We start from the raw sequence: 13,863 nt of genomic DNA on the forward strand, positions 1-13,863 counted from the left end.
AGGATGTAGAGGTACAAGACTATTCTCCCATTCATCCTGCGTGTGAAACTGCGTGATCGATCATTTTTCAACTAACAGGGATTTTATGTTTCTCTGCAAATCTCACCTTTAAGAAACTTTGGTCAAAACTATTCAGCCATTAGCTCATCAGTCCTTAGTAAGGGCTATGTGTAGTTGGTACTATCTCTTAGTTACACACATCACCCTTTACTCACTTAACCATCTCATTTACCAGTAAACGTATTTCAGTCTACTTCACATTTTAATGAGTTAAATGTGTAAAATCTTTTCAGATGCATTATCAGAGGATCAATTATTTTTTCACTTCCAACTTTCATCCTTTCATCCCTCGCTTCTTATCGCTCCAGTAGACACCATTACAGAGGTTAGCTCTCATGTCACCGTCCCCATCTTATTCCTTTCCTTACCTCACACACACACACACACACACACACACACACACACACACACACACACACACACACTTAGTAAGATATAAATTAAACAGCTGTGGTTGACTATTGAGTTGTAAAATGGGTCCCCAGCGTTCTCTCTCTCTCTCTCTCTCTCTCTCTCTCTCTCTCTCTCTCTCTCTCTCTCTCTCTCTCTCTCTCTCTCGTTTGTAGGAACGTGTGTTATGATTCATGACAGCGACTGTCCAAACAGAGCACTAATTACTGGTCACATTGCAAATATTTTTTGCACTTTTATTGTTTCCAGCTATTCTGAATTCCTGCCATGACATTTATTTCCATCTTTATGTGACCATCTGTCCCTTTGTAGTTGTTTTTGCACCATAATCGTTTCCTAGAGACAAATGTGCACACGAGCTGTTGCAAACAAAGTTGACTTGAATCTTTGATTCTGTCAAAAAAGTGCAGTACCAATAGCCTGTTGTCACCTTTTACTCTAAAACTGGATGCTTTTTAATTTTTTGTTGGTGTTGGGGTTTTTTTCTGTAAAAAAAATTGGTCATATATAAACAAATTCCCACCCCACCCTCCGCGGATGGTCTCATCCTTCCAAGCTCGTGTCCTCTGCCAGAATCCTGGGAGCTTGAGGGTTCTGCGCAGTATCTTAGCTGTTCCTAGAGCTGCACTTTTCTGGACTGAGATGTTTGGTATCTACCTTAGCCACTCCTTCACTACACCTGGCTATGGCTAAACGTCTGTATGAATGCAAGCATGTGTTGCATATAAAGGTAGTTCATTCATTTTTTTCCATACATCTGCAGTGGTCTCTGGTATAAATGAATGCTCTGTGAGCTGATCTCTGTGGGGGGAAAAGCTCTGGCGCTCCTGTTTTAGGAAGTAGCATTGAGCCAGAGAAGTGGGGAGTAGAACACAGCGGGCTTTGGAGTCTTAATCCCCTTACTTACTCACTCCCTTTGCTTTGCAACGCTGATGTTTTATCTCCACAAATAACACAAGCCTGAAGGAGGTATGCCGTGTGGTGGAGTTGCTAACGCTAATGGTTAGCTTCTTCTAGCTGAGGTGTTTTCTGCTGTTTCCTGGACGCTAAACCAACAGCCTTCCCCGCTGCGAGCCAAGATGGGTGAGTCGATGAATGCTGAATGAATGAATGACTCAGTGGAGGGAGTGATCATATTGCAAAATTACAAAGTTAAAACCGATTTCTCAGTGAATTTGATTTTAAGCATGATTTAAGGTTGTTGATCAACCTACGTGCATGTGTTGTGTCTATGGGAGGAGCCTTGAAGAAAACACACATGTAGGCAGAGAACTTGCCGACTCAGAAAAGCCACTACTGGGATTTGAACCCGTGACCATCTTCCTACAAGACAACAATGCTAAGAACTGTATCACCAAGCCTAAAACTGGAAGCCACATCTCAAGGTTTTTCAAGGACAATAACTTCCACGAGTTCATTTTCAGTCTGGATTCCAAACAAATGTTCAAACAATCCTTTGATTATATTTTTCCCGTAATGGTTTGTTTCAGGGAATAAAATGTCATTGATGACTCGTTACAGTTTAAATAACCTGTATTTGTATAGCCCCTTCTTAGGGGTCTATGACCCCCCAAGTCACTTTACAACACAATCATCCACCCATTTACGCAATGGTGATGATGGGCTATAATGTAGCCACAGCTGCCCTACGGAGGCAAGGCTACGGAGCGCTGGCGCCACTGGTCCCTTCGACCACCACCAGCCGGCATCCAACCTGCAGCCTTCCAATTACTGGACCTTATCATTAAGTTCGGTGGTTATCTTCTTTTGGGAAGTCTGGAAAAGATCAGGTATTGACTGGATTTTAAAGGAGCTCCCGTGCTATAACTGTTTAACACCAACTGGCTGACTGACCACACTCAGCCCACACCACGGGTGTTTCTCAATGCCAAGGATACTTGCCTTGATGTCTTGGCCCCATCACGGTTGCCTAGGAGATACGTCATTGGGAACCGCCAAGACGTGTTGCAATGGTCATGTTCTACCGAGGTGTGTATTCTCCGTTTGTTAGCCGTTTAGCTAGCTGAGCAAGGATACATGGGAGGTGTCTTGTAGCCTAGCCTTGGTCAAAAATTACCCACAATACACTGCAGTATTTTCAAAAAGACGGCGGATCAGAAGCCGGCAGCTACTTCAGGGACAATTTTCAAGTTTAAAAGTAAGTCAACTAATTTAAAACTTTTTTTTAGATCCAAAGAAGTTATCTGTGGTTGGTTAGTTGCTTAGTAGATGCAGCTTCGGTGGCTAGCGGGTAGTAACTCACTTATATTTTTAATTTAATAAACATATACACAATTTAAAAAGTAAAAGGCTCGTTATATATTTATACTGAAACTAATACGTATAAAATCTAATGTTGTCTCCCGTGTCACGTGACGTTACGTGACCGCCGTGGAAGCTGCGGTCACGTGATGCAAGTCTGTTCCATTTAACCGTTTTCTTTGACCAAGGAAGGACAGTGTCCTCGTAAGCCTCGCAAGACATCGCCTCACAAGGCCAGGCGCCTTGACATTGAGAAACACCTCACGTCCCCCCCCCCCCCCCCATTTTGTCACTCTACAATTTTTTTTCTCACTCTCTCACTTACTCACACACACACACAAACATACACATTCTTCTGCTCTTTTCACTAGCCGTTGGCTGCTTTCCAGTCAGATCCGCTCAATATCCCACCCAAAACCTCCCTCACTCTTCTCACTGTTCTCTGGAGGCCACAGTCATAGTTGTGTCACTGCAATCAATCGGTCATCAATGTGGAACTGCAACACCAACATAAATAAAACACAGTCACAGTGTTTGGTCATTTCCCATCAAACATCAACAGCTCTCCTATGAACTCTACTTCCTGCTTCCTGAACGCTGCCAGTCTCTACATTTCCTGTTATGTCCTTCATCTCTTCTTCTCACGCAGAAGGTCTGCTACATCTGTATGGATACAAACAGCCTTTGAGCCAGTTATCACCTCACCAGTTATTACATCCAGTTTCTGTATTGATTACCTGGCTGGTGACGTTCTATAACGCATTGGCAGAAATTTCCAATTCTGCAGTCTGTCATTTTTATTGTCTATGCCACTGTGCAACAATTAATCACAAAACAATGAAACAGAAGGATATGTCACCATCAGCAGAGCAACAAAGACACGCAATGCCACGATTCGTCGATAGAAGGACGTTGCAGCAGGCCCACAGAGGGTGACGGAGGCATGCTCTATTTTTGAACTGTCTGTCGAAATCTACAGGAAGCGTAAGCATGTGATTGCATGATTTCCTCCCGAAAAAATTGGTTGCCGACGATACCTAGCAACAGACACGGAACAGATCGGAAAACGCCTCTCTGAAGAAGTCCAACAATAGAAACATTTGTACACACGATGGGAAGAGAACAAAGATATGCAGCATAATTTTAATTCCTAAAATTAAAGGACAGGAAACATGGGTTAGGGGTGGAGGTGGGTGAAGGGGTGACTAAAACTGTCTCTGTTAAAAAGAAATAGTTAAACACAAAATAAATACAAAAACACTAAAGCAAATACACTACCGTTAACCAGAGGCATGACTGCAACAGCGGCGCTACGCCCTCTGTGGTCCTGGAAGGGAATTGCATTACAACACACCCCAAGTCTGTGTTTGTGTGTGTCTCTGCACCTGAACTGATGGAGACGTATAACCCTTTGAATTTTTAGGCAATTCCCAAATGGGTGCTGGATGGAATCTTGTGCTCGGTTTACACTGTTGTAGGGTTACATATCCAAAACAGGCCCCATCCATCCATCCATCCATCCATCCACTTATGCATGCATCCATCCATCAATCCATCGGAGGACTGGCAATCTGTGAGTTCTGGAGAATCTCAGAACCTCCTTGGTGCTCTAGGACCAGTGGGTGTGCTCCGCCCCCTTGCTCAGAGTAGTTACTACAGGGGACTTTTCCAACAGCACACACACCCCCACCCCAACACCACCACGGCTAATGCATATGCCTGGACAAATGGAGATATTCCAGGTCTGAATTGTCGACCTGGTTCACCCATCCATCCATCCATGCATCCATCCATCAATCTATGCATGCATCCATCCATCCATCCATTTATCCCGTTCCAGTTCTTACCTGGAGTTGGTCATATCCGTTTGCCCTCCTTGACTCTTCTCCAGTCCAAGTTTAGTAAAAATCCCCACCAGGACCATGATGGCCACCACCCCACAGATGATGTACACAATCATGTGGGTGCGATCCCGATCCGGTTCCTGGTGGCCCTCGGTGATGGGCACCCCTGGTTTCCCAGTATTAGCCCACACAGGTGTGTCATAGTTGGAACAGGATGTCTGGTCCAAACTGTGGATTTTAAACTGGCAGCAGAAACGGTAGAAGCAGGAGCCACAGCAGAACATGTAGATGCCTGCGTTACAGTTAAATGGTGGATCCCACTGGCCCATTACATCATAGTAACCCCAGCAACGGCTACCAGCACTTGGATCTGTTTGAGTCGCTGGGTCTGGTGTTGGCGTTGCCAGTGCTGCCTCTTGTAGCACAGATGATTCTGTTTGGTTGTTGGAAGAAGCCTGTGCCAACGCTTGACCCGATGGCCAAGAGTTCAGTCCACTCAGAGAGGTCAAACCCAACAAAATGGCCAACGAGACATTTATCAATAGTGAGAACATGGAAGTGGCCATCTTGGACTCCAGTCTCTTTCAGTGTCTCAGCACTGATGACCAGTCGATAAGATGAAGGGACCAAAATCTTCTGAAATGACAAAGAAAAAAACACTTAGATATCTTTCTTTTGTTTTGTAAAATTCACTGTTACTTTGTTTTAAAAGCCTAAACAACAATGGAGAAAAAATGTGTAAATGCGAGAAAACTTGCTTTTGATGTGATATTAAAGGGATAGCCTTTACTTTTTCCTTGCAATTTTAAAGGTGGATTAAGGTGGACTCAAATACATCTGCAGTGGTCTCTAGTTGGACTGAAAGCCTTGCAGGCAGAACTCTGGGCACATAAAAACTCACAAACCCCTGGCCCAGCAGGACCAGTCAACATCAAGGGATATGTCATCAGGAAATGCCGAGATGTGTTCCAGTGTTCATGCTCTACAAAGGTGTCTGTTCTCCATTTGTTAGCTGTTTACCTAGCTAAGCAAGGATGCATGGGAGGTGTCTTGAAGCCTGGTCCTGGCCAAAAATTGGTCAGAAAACACCACGGTATTTTCAAAAGGATGGCGGCAGCTACTTCGGGGGCAAATTTCCTGTTTAAATGTAAGTCAACTAACTGTAGCTATCGGGCGGATACATAAATGTAGGGCTGCAGCTATCGAATATTTTTGTAATCGAGTACTCTATCGAATATTTTTTTCGATTAATCGAGTACTCTAATAAATTACCCTTTTGTGTTTGTAAACCATTATATCAAATAGCATGTTATAATTATGAAAGACCTGTTAAAATGAGCAAGCAGTTGCCAGTTATTCTTCAAGTTTTATTCAAAATTAGTTTGCAAAACTTCAGCACTTCAACTTTACTTCACAGTAAACAAATGGCTGTGCAAAAAATAAGTACACAACCTGAGCCGATTTTCCCCTCGTGCGAGAATCTGCTAGCCTGCAAGCCAGACAAAAACTAGGAGGATAACTGTTGAAGTAGCGCTGCGAGCGGCTGCGGCCCAAACAGAACCAGAACCGCTCACGGTGCATGCGCAAACAGCTCGCCGGCTGTTCCCTATTAACACACGTCCGTTTTAATTTCAACACTTTTTTTCTCACACAATAACAAGGATTGTCGAGAAAGCATGTTTGCCGTGGTTTTGTCAAATTATACTGATCACAAAACATTTATTTACTTTCTTTCGTTTTCCTCTCATAAATACCCGTGTCCTCCTGCAGCAATCCTGAGGGACAACAAATATCAATAACAACACAATAAAAAGTCCGACGTTTTGTGTAAAAATGCTATTTTTAAGCACATTTTAAGTCCGACGTGTTGCTACCAGACGTACGGTGTGAGCTGAAACTGAGTGCTACAAACGAAAAAGTCGCAGTGTCCGCAGAATATATAGAAAAACAGGCTAAAAAGCATTATCTTGTAGAGGCTCCGAATCCGCATGCAGAAGTGACATTTACAGGTGCTGCAGCACGGAGGATGTGGTGTTGTGGTAGGCTAAATCCATTTTACAGTATTTATACTGGACTACGTTTTCCGCCTAACGACGTGAAAAATGGTCCCACATCTTGACATTTTCTGTCTTTTTCGCACTCCACCGGGGTCCACGTTGTCCGCCATGGCTTAAGAGAAAGTTAAGTTACATTCGCTACTCTCGTGTGCAGTCCAGTGGGCATGTGCGTCACTTATTTCAGTCCGGGTTAAACATGACCACGGGCGACTGCAAAGCCACGAATTAATTAAATATGAATTAAACGAATCCTCGAGGCAGAGAATTTGACTCAAGGATTTTTTGTACTCGAATTATTCGAGGTACTCGAGGAATCGTTTCAGCCCTACATAAATGTTTATTTTTTAGATCCAAAGTAGTTGGATATGGTTGGTTAGTTGCTTAGTAGTTGCAGCTTCAGCGGCTAGCAGGTACTAATGTGCTTACATGTTTAATTTTACCAAACTATACACAATTTAAAAAGTAAATGGCTCGTTATACATTTGTAGTGAAACTTATTTGTATGAAATGTAACGTTACGTCACGTGGCGTGACATGGCCGCCGTGAAAGCCGCGGTCACGTGATGCAAGTCTGTTCCATTTGTCCATTTTCTTTGACCAAGGAAGGACGGTGTCCTCGTAAGCAAGGCGCCTGGCATAGCAAGTCGTCGCCTTGCTAGGCCAGGCACCTTGATATTGAGAAACACCCCAGTGCTGTGCTTCAAATGGGAGGATTTGGAGTCTTTTTTCCTGATGTTCGGACATCTTGCCTTGGATTGGATAAAAACAACGTGACTCTACCACTAACTTTGCTCGGTGGTGGGAGTTTTATCTCTACAAATAACAAGCCTGGAGGAGTTTCAGCCATGTGTTTGAGTTGTGAATGCTAACAGCTAGCTTCTGTTGAAAGAGAGGTTCTCTGCTCATTCTGGAAGCTAAAACAATAATAGCCATCCCCGTCGTGAGTCAAAATGACAAAGTCCAATTCACGATGTGACGTACAATGGTCAGGCTTTTCAAATCCTACATTTTCATCGTCTGTTTTCCATCAGAAGACTATCATGTTCAGCATGAACGAAAATCTCAAGGTAACCAACAATAATCAGAAATAATCATTTAAAAAAGCTTTTTCAGTCAATCCCACCTGTAAAGCTATTTTCTACTAAACTGTTAAAACATTTGCTTTCCAACTCACGTAGACAGCTTCCGCCTCTGCTAATAAGCCTCTGATAACTGAACTTGAATTAGCCGTTAGCTTAAGACCAGTATGCGTTACTACAATCATAAAACTGCTCCAAAATCTACATTTCCATTTTTGGTTTGTACAATGTTATTTCATAAACCTTTCCCTTGTCATCATTTCACCCAACACATTTATTTACACAAACTTCTGAGCTCATCTACAAATGTAAACATCATCTCAGCTGCACTTCTGGTCCATCCAAGGGTCCGCTCCAGCAGGAACTCAGCATTTCCGCTGAAATAATTGTGTGATGCAAAATGGAGTGGAGTTTATAAATGACCATTTTCACAAATCAGTGTTGTGATGACAGCAACACACTTTGCCCTTGAATGCTTTAGGACTGATCTACACTAAACCAGCGATGTTCTATAAACTGGCAGAAGAACCAATAGAAGCAGGAACCACGGATGTTCCTCCAAAGTGTTTAGGAAGCTACCAACAATTAAAATAGTAATTATTTCATGACTTTTACACAGAAACACTCTTCAAAAATGACTTAAATGTCCTTGGAATGTGGACACTCTCGCCACCTAGTGGTGCAGTGTGAGTATTTCAATGAATTTGCTTCAATTGTGTAGCGTAGAAATCTAGAAAGCCATTTATTTTGTATTGCATGTCAGTCTAGCCATGCTCCAGTCTGGTGGCTGGCCAATCACAGCGCTTTATCGGTTTGGTGGGTGGGATGTTGCTGCGACAGAGCGAAACTATGGTTTTTTTTTAAACGGTTTTGGCATAAACTTTGGATTATTTAGACTTTGGCTTCTCTTTGAGTCAAGAGCAGATGGAGGTTCTTAAGTTCTTTATTTACAAAAACGATGCAGGATATGGACTGCCCTGTTGACTGACATCTTTAGCATTGAGTTTGTCACGTTGTTTGTTGTCCAATAGCATGCAGAGACATTTAGAAGACAACCGTAGATCCCGCCCCAACTACACATTCACCTCTAGGATGGCTTGCCAGGCTATGAAATGTGTGGATAAAGAAAAAGTTTTAGATTCGCAATGAGTCACTTTTTGGCGGCATAAAACATTTGGAATTTATTGACCTAAAATAGATCCAATAGAAATTGAACAAAACTAAATAGAACTGATTTTGTTAATTACATTGGCCTGATTACTTTTCCTGCAAATTGCGCTAATACATGGACTTAATATTTAGAGGGTAAAGGGCTGATACGACCCCCCCTCCCCAAACACACACACATGCATTTTACTAAGGCAGTTGTTACATTCACGATTTCTATGTATTTTTTATTGAAATGGGTCAGAAATATCATGTAAACGAGGTCTATTGACCATATATTCTAAAACCAACTGTAACACTTGAATCACTGACCCCACCCCCACCGCTCAAGCCATTTGTAACCTCTCACACACACTTTTGAAATCCAATTTGCATCCTTGCATTGTTACACTACTAACTCTTGAAATGAATAAACTTTATCTGTTAAACATCAAACAGCACTTCTTTGCTTTTTTCTTCATTTATCTTGTTGCAAAAAGTCACACAGCTCAACATGTTCGCTCCAGGACTGAAGCTTTTTGCATGCATGAGGTCAAATGCACCCACAGCAGGTCTCTGTCAACAAATCAGCCAATTTCACCTTTCACAAAGCCATCCAGCAGACAGCAACGACGGCTGGTATGAAAATCCAAATCCTGGAGGTGGCAGATCCAGTTTAGGAGGGCGTATAACCTATGAATGAACGTGCCCTGGCATTTCCAGCAATGAGCTCCCCCAGCGCGTGCTTGAATAATCCGTGAAAAGTGAGAACTGTGGGCTCCTGATGGTGCAAGCAGGCAGAGCTGATCCCTCTCAAAGTTGCAGTCAGGACACATGGAAGGTTTTTCCACTCCGAAGAGTGACTCGCAGTCCTGAGAGGAGAACTTAACACTGGAGTCAGATCGGTTTTGGTGTCCAGGAGGAAATAAAAACAACCCAGAAGTGCAGCACTGAGAAGTCCACCTCTCAGATCTTAACGTGCATCTATCATCCCGCTTCTGTCAACGCCACTGTCCAGAAAAAGCTTTTTTATCTTTGCAGTGGGCATCTTTTCACTGTAGTCCACTTTGGTAAACGTTGCTTCTTCTCTATCATCCGGGGGTCTTTTTGAATGATGTGACCTAATCTGCACAGATATCTCCTTCCTGTCGGGAAGAAGCAGGCAGCAACAGCTGCTAAACGTCTTTACAACATCACTCTGGACTCTCGTCCAAATCCTGCGGTGATTACAGTCCAAAAGATTCCCAGTTGCACCTGAGGCTTATCTATTTTTTACTCTCTCTCTCACACACACACACACACACACACACACACACACACACACACACACACACACACACACACACACACACAGCTCAGTTCCCTGATGGCAGGACTCTGTAAGTGTCAGTCTGCAGCTTTTAGGCGACACACTCAGGGGTCCAGTGGCTTTTTGTGCTCAGCATGCGCAGAGCCCCTGTTGCTCCCCTGGAACTCCTCCTCTCCTCGGATCCAAGTGACGGACCCACGGACCCGGGACGCTGCTTGGTTGTGTTCAGGCGAAGGTGGCGTAGAGGGAAGACAGAGAGGAAGCGCTGTTGTTCTGGTGCTCAATCTTCCTGCCTTAGATTTGTTCCTTGCAGCGAAGCGAGGGGACAAAAGATTGATGTGCTGGAATTACTGCAGGTCTTTCACGCTTTTCTTCCCTGGTTTGTTTATGGCTCACTTCTTCATGCTTGAGGCCCCTCCATCCTTTGCTTTTGTGTTTTTCTCGTTGCCCCTTCCACGCAACTTACCCCAGCCCTCTCCTCTGGGACCCAGTGGGAATTTTTATTCCGTGTTGCTGAAGGTGTATCAGTGTGTGTGTGTGTGGAGGGGGGGTCAGGTAGCCAGTGAACTGACCCTCAGAGCCTCTCAGGAATAAAACAAGCCCAGCCCACACTGACGACAGACAAGTGGAGATGCGATAGCCAAACGGCGCCACAAGGGCAGCTAAAAAAAATAAATAAACAAAATTCCTGTTTTCAGAAGAAGCCTGTAATACAGAACTGTAAATGCTGGATCAACCACTCAGGTTTATACTTTTTTTTTTTTTGGCTTTCAAAAAAACTGAAGACAAAAAAGAATCCAAATCATAATATGCAACAGTGTTTAAGCAAGTGTTGCAGATGAAATCCGAGCTTTGCTGCTTTTTGGTGTCAGATCAGTCCGTGTCCAGCTGCAGCTTCTTTGAAAACAGGCATAATTTGATATATATGTATAGGAGTTTTATATATATATCATATGTATGTGTTTTCACTGGTGCTCTGCTTGTGGAAGCTCCAAACAGAAGTAGGAGAAATGCCCCTTTTTTAAAAATCCCATCCTCTCCTTTTGTGCATCCTCGTCGGCGTGTATTCCCTTATATCCTGTTCGGCTCAGAGCGTCTGCGTCCCGTCCACCGCCGCTGCTTCTGCTGTTCTGGTTCAGGACTGGCTGACAATATCTCATGCAATCACTCCCTTTCTCTCTCTCTCCCTCCTCCCTCTCACAGATCCCTCCCCTCTCTCTCTCTCTCTCGCTCTCTCTCATGGTATCTTTCTCCTGCACACACACGCTCACATCTTTTGTGCACAAATGAGCACCGCTCTAGTTTGCCGACTCTCCCTCTCACCCTCCCTCACTCATTATATGTCACCGATGCCATTTTCCAAGTTCTTTCTCACCCTTTCATTAGGTTCTTGTCCTGGACTGTCGGGACGTTTTGTTCTCTCAGATTTCTTGCTGGCTAAGGTTTCCAGACACCCAGGGCATATTCATCCTTGCAGGTTAAAACACAGGAAAGAGGAGCTTTTTCACGTAAAACTGGAAATATTTAAAGATTTTAAACTGTACAGTTTACAAACCACTCTCCTTCTCTCCCCTCCTTTCTCGGGGTTGTCAGGGCCGTTGTTGTCCTGGTCCAAGTGTGAGGCGTTTACTTGCTATGAAACTCTCTGAGGATTAGATTCAAAGCTACGTTGTGAGAAGCGGAACGTTTCAACTCGGCCTTTTTACCTCTGAGTGGCATTGTGCTTGCAGTCCAAAGCAGCGAGGAGTGATCGGACCCTTCCACAGAAGAACGGCCGGCTCTTCAGGTCGAGTCTCGTCTGCTTTCACCTGACGGACACGGGGACAGGACAGGGTGGTTGGTGTGGTGAACAGAGGCTGTGGATGTTCCGGGAGAAGAGCGAAAGCTGTTTTCGTCCAAAGAGGACACGGCAAATAATGACGGGTCGACGGTGGCAGAGGAGATAAGTGCCCGTCCCACAACCGCAGGGTTGCAGGTTCAAGCCCCATCTGTTGTTGTGTCCTTGGGCAAGACACTTATCCCAGCGTGCCTGCTGGTGGTGGTGAACGGCGTGGTGCCGTCGTTGTGCCCCAGATAGAGGCACGCTGGCCATCTGTGAGTTCTGGAAAATCCCAGAGCGGGCAGTGGGTTGTAGAACTGGTGGATGTTCTCCAGGCTGTTGTCCGCACCCCCCACTCGCTCGGAGACCCCCTGTCCTAGGATCGAGCAAACTACTGCAAGGTCCCGCCTCCTCCCCGCTCGAAGAGCGTATTGTGGCAAGGTGGAGAAACGAGGGCCCGGGCGGAATTCAGTCTCCAGATTCCCGAGTGAGAGTCACGCGCTCTAACCAGTCAGTCAAAGGGACATCCCCTTGGGCGCATGATCAATCGGGACACAGTGACAGGACGTTCATCGTGTCACATCTTCCGCCCTCGTTCCACAAGCACGTCCCCGTGCTCCCGCGCAGGGTGCCACAAATTCCAAATCCATGGACCTACCTCACAGTACTACATGGATCCTGCCAACAACGCCAAATGTGGCAAGGTGGAGAAACGAGGGCCCGGGTGGGATTCAATCCCCAGATACCCCTTTGGCTGACTGGTTAGCGTGTGTGACTCTCCCCCCGGGACCCTGGGGATCAAATCCTGCAGGGGAGTAGAACAGCACCACCCGACACAGCGTTTTGGCACACGGTCGGACAGACGGAGGTATTCCAGAACTGAATAATCATCCCAGTCCGCCCCTGGTCCCTAGGGCAGGTGTGGCTATAACGGCATGTTTTCCACTGTCAGAACTTCAGGATAACTTTACCGGAACTTTACAACATGTGCGTTTTTAAATCACTCCCCCTCGCCGTATTCCTTATACTACAAGCACGCCTGCATGATGCTTCCTGTTTGAACCCTTCTTTGTTTCTGAGCTCTCGCCATTCAGAAAACGCTCCCCTGACGCCGACTCTTGTGTGACCCCTTTGTTTGACGCTCTTCTTCTCTTTTTTGCTTCATCGGATAAAGGGTTTCTTTGGCGGCTCCGCCACGATGAACGCGATACATTAAATGTCCTGAAGTGTAAACATGGATGACCGTAAAGCGTTATGGCTTCTCGTGAGACACGCGACTTTGTGACACTTCGGGTCACCAGTCCGCGGAGACTTGAGTAACAAAGGCGATATTCTGCCCCTGAGGAAGGGAGGGGGCTGAAAGACTACATACACCCTGTAAAGGGTCATTTTACCACCTACTGGCTCAAGAAAACAATTAAAATTTGGACTTAGTGTGCCTTTAAAAGCGTGGGACTCTGTCTTTTCTAATTGGATCGATAATGTTCTTTAGATGACAAATAAACAATTTCCAAAAATCCAGAAATGGACCAGTTGCCTTTGTGGGAACCTACTCAGATTTCCATTCTTGACTTTATGGTCTCAGGTTGGTCTTTCGGTGTCATTTTTGTTTTGTTTGCCTTCTTTCTGCTGCCTCGCGTGTTTGTTTGTTTTCATCTCTATCCCATTCATTGCTCCTCCATCTTTCCTGTTTGGCTTTACGTCCTCTAAAATAACGCTTCTCAGTCTGACGAACGACATCGGCGGGTTGGGAAGCTCGAACGTGGGCCTCGGCGTAATTACAGCGCCAGTACCTCTGCACGTCTTTGTCTTTGTGTGAGCGTGACTGGAACATGTGTGGTTCTGCAGGCTATTAGAGCTGATTTAGAGGAACACG

The 13,863-nt window shown here is 44.9% G+C and overlaps 1 protein-coding gene across 1 annotated transcript in view; it reads right to left on the reverse strand.

The window, feature by feature from the left end:
- Window positions 1-11,458, reverse strand: part of LOC107376384 (protein shisa-8) — a 230,218-nt gene extending 218,760 nt beyond the window's left edge. Inside the window, exons 1-2 of the mRNA XM_070542820.1 lie at window positions 9,461-11,458; window positions 4,581-5,213 (exon numbers count right to left, since the gene is read on the reverse strand). Of these exons, the coding sequence (XP_070398921.1) occupies window positions 4,581-5,143 (563 nt within the window). The 5' untranslated portion in view covers window positions 5,144-5,213; window positions 9,461-11,458. The remainder of the gene's footprint in view (window positions 1-4,580; window positions 5,214-9,460) is intronic.
- Window positions 11,459-13,863: the final 2,405 nt, after the last annotated feature.

The sequence above is a fragment of the Nothobranchius furzeri genome, chromosome 12, assembly GCF_043380555.1.
Source record: "Nothobranchius furzeri strain GRZ-AD chromosome 12, NfurGRZ-RIMD1, whole genome shotgun sequence".
Lineage (NCBI taxonomy): Eukaryota > Metazoa > Chordata > Actinopteri > Cyprinodontiformes > Nothobranchiidae > Nothobranchius > Nothobranchius furzeri.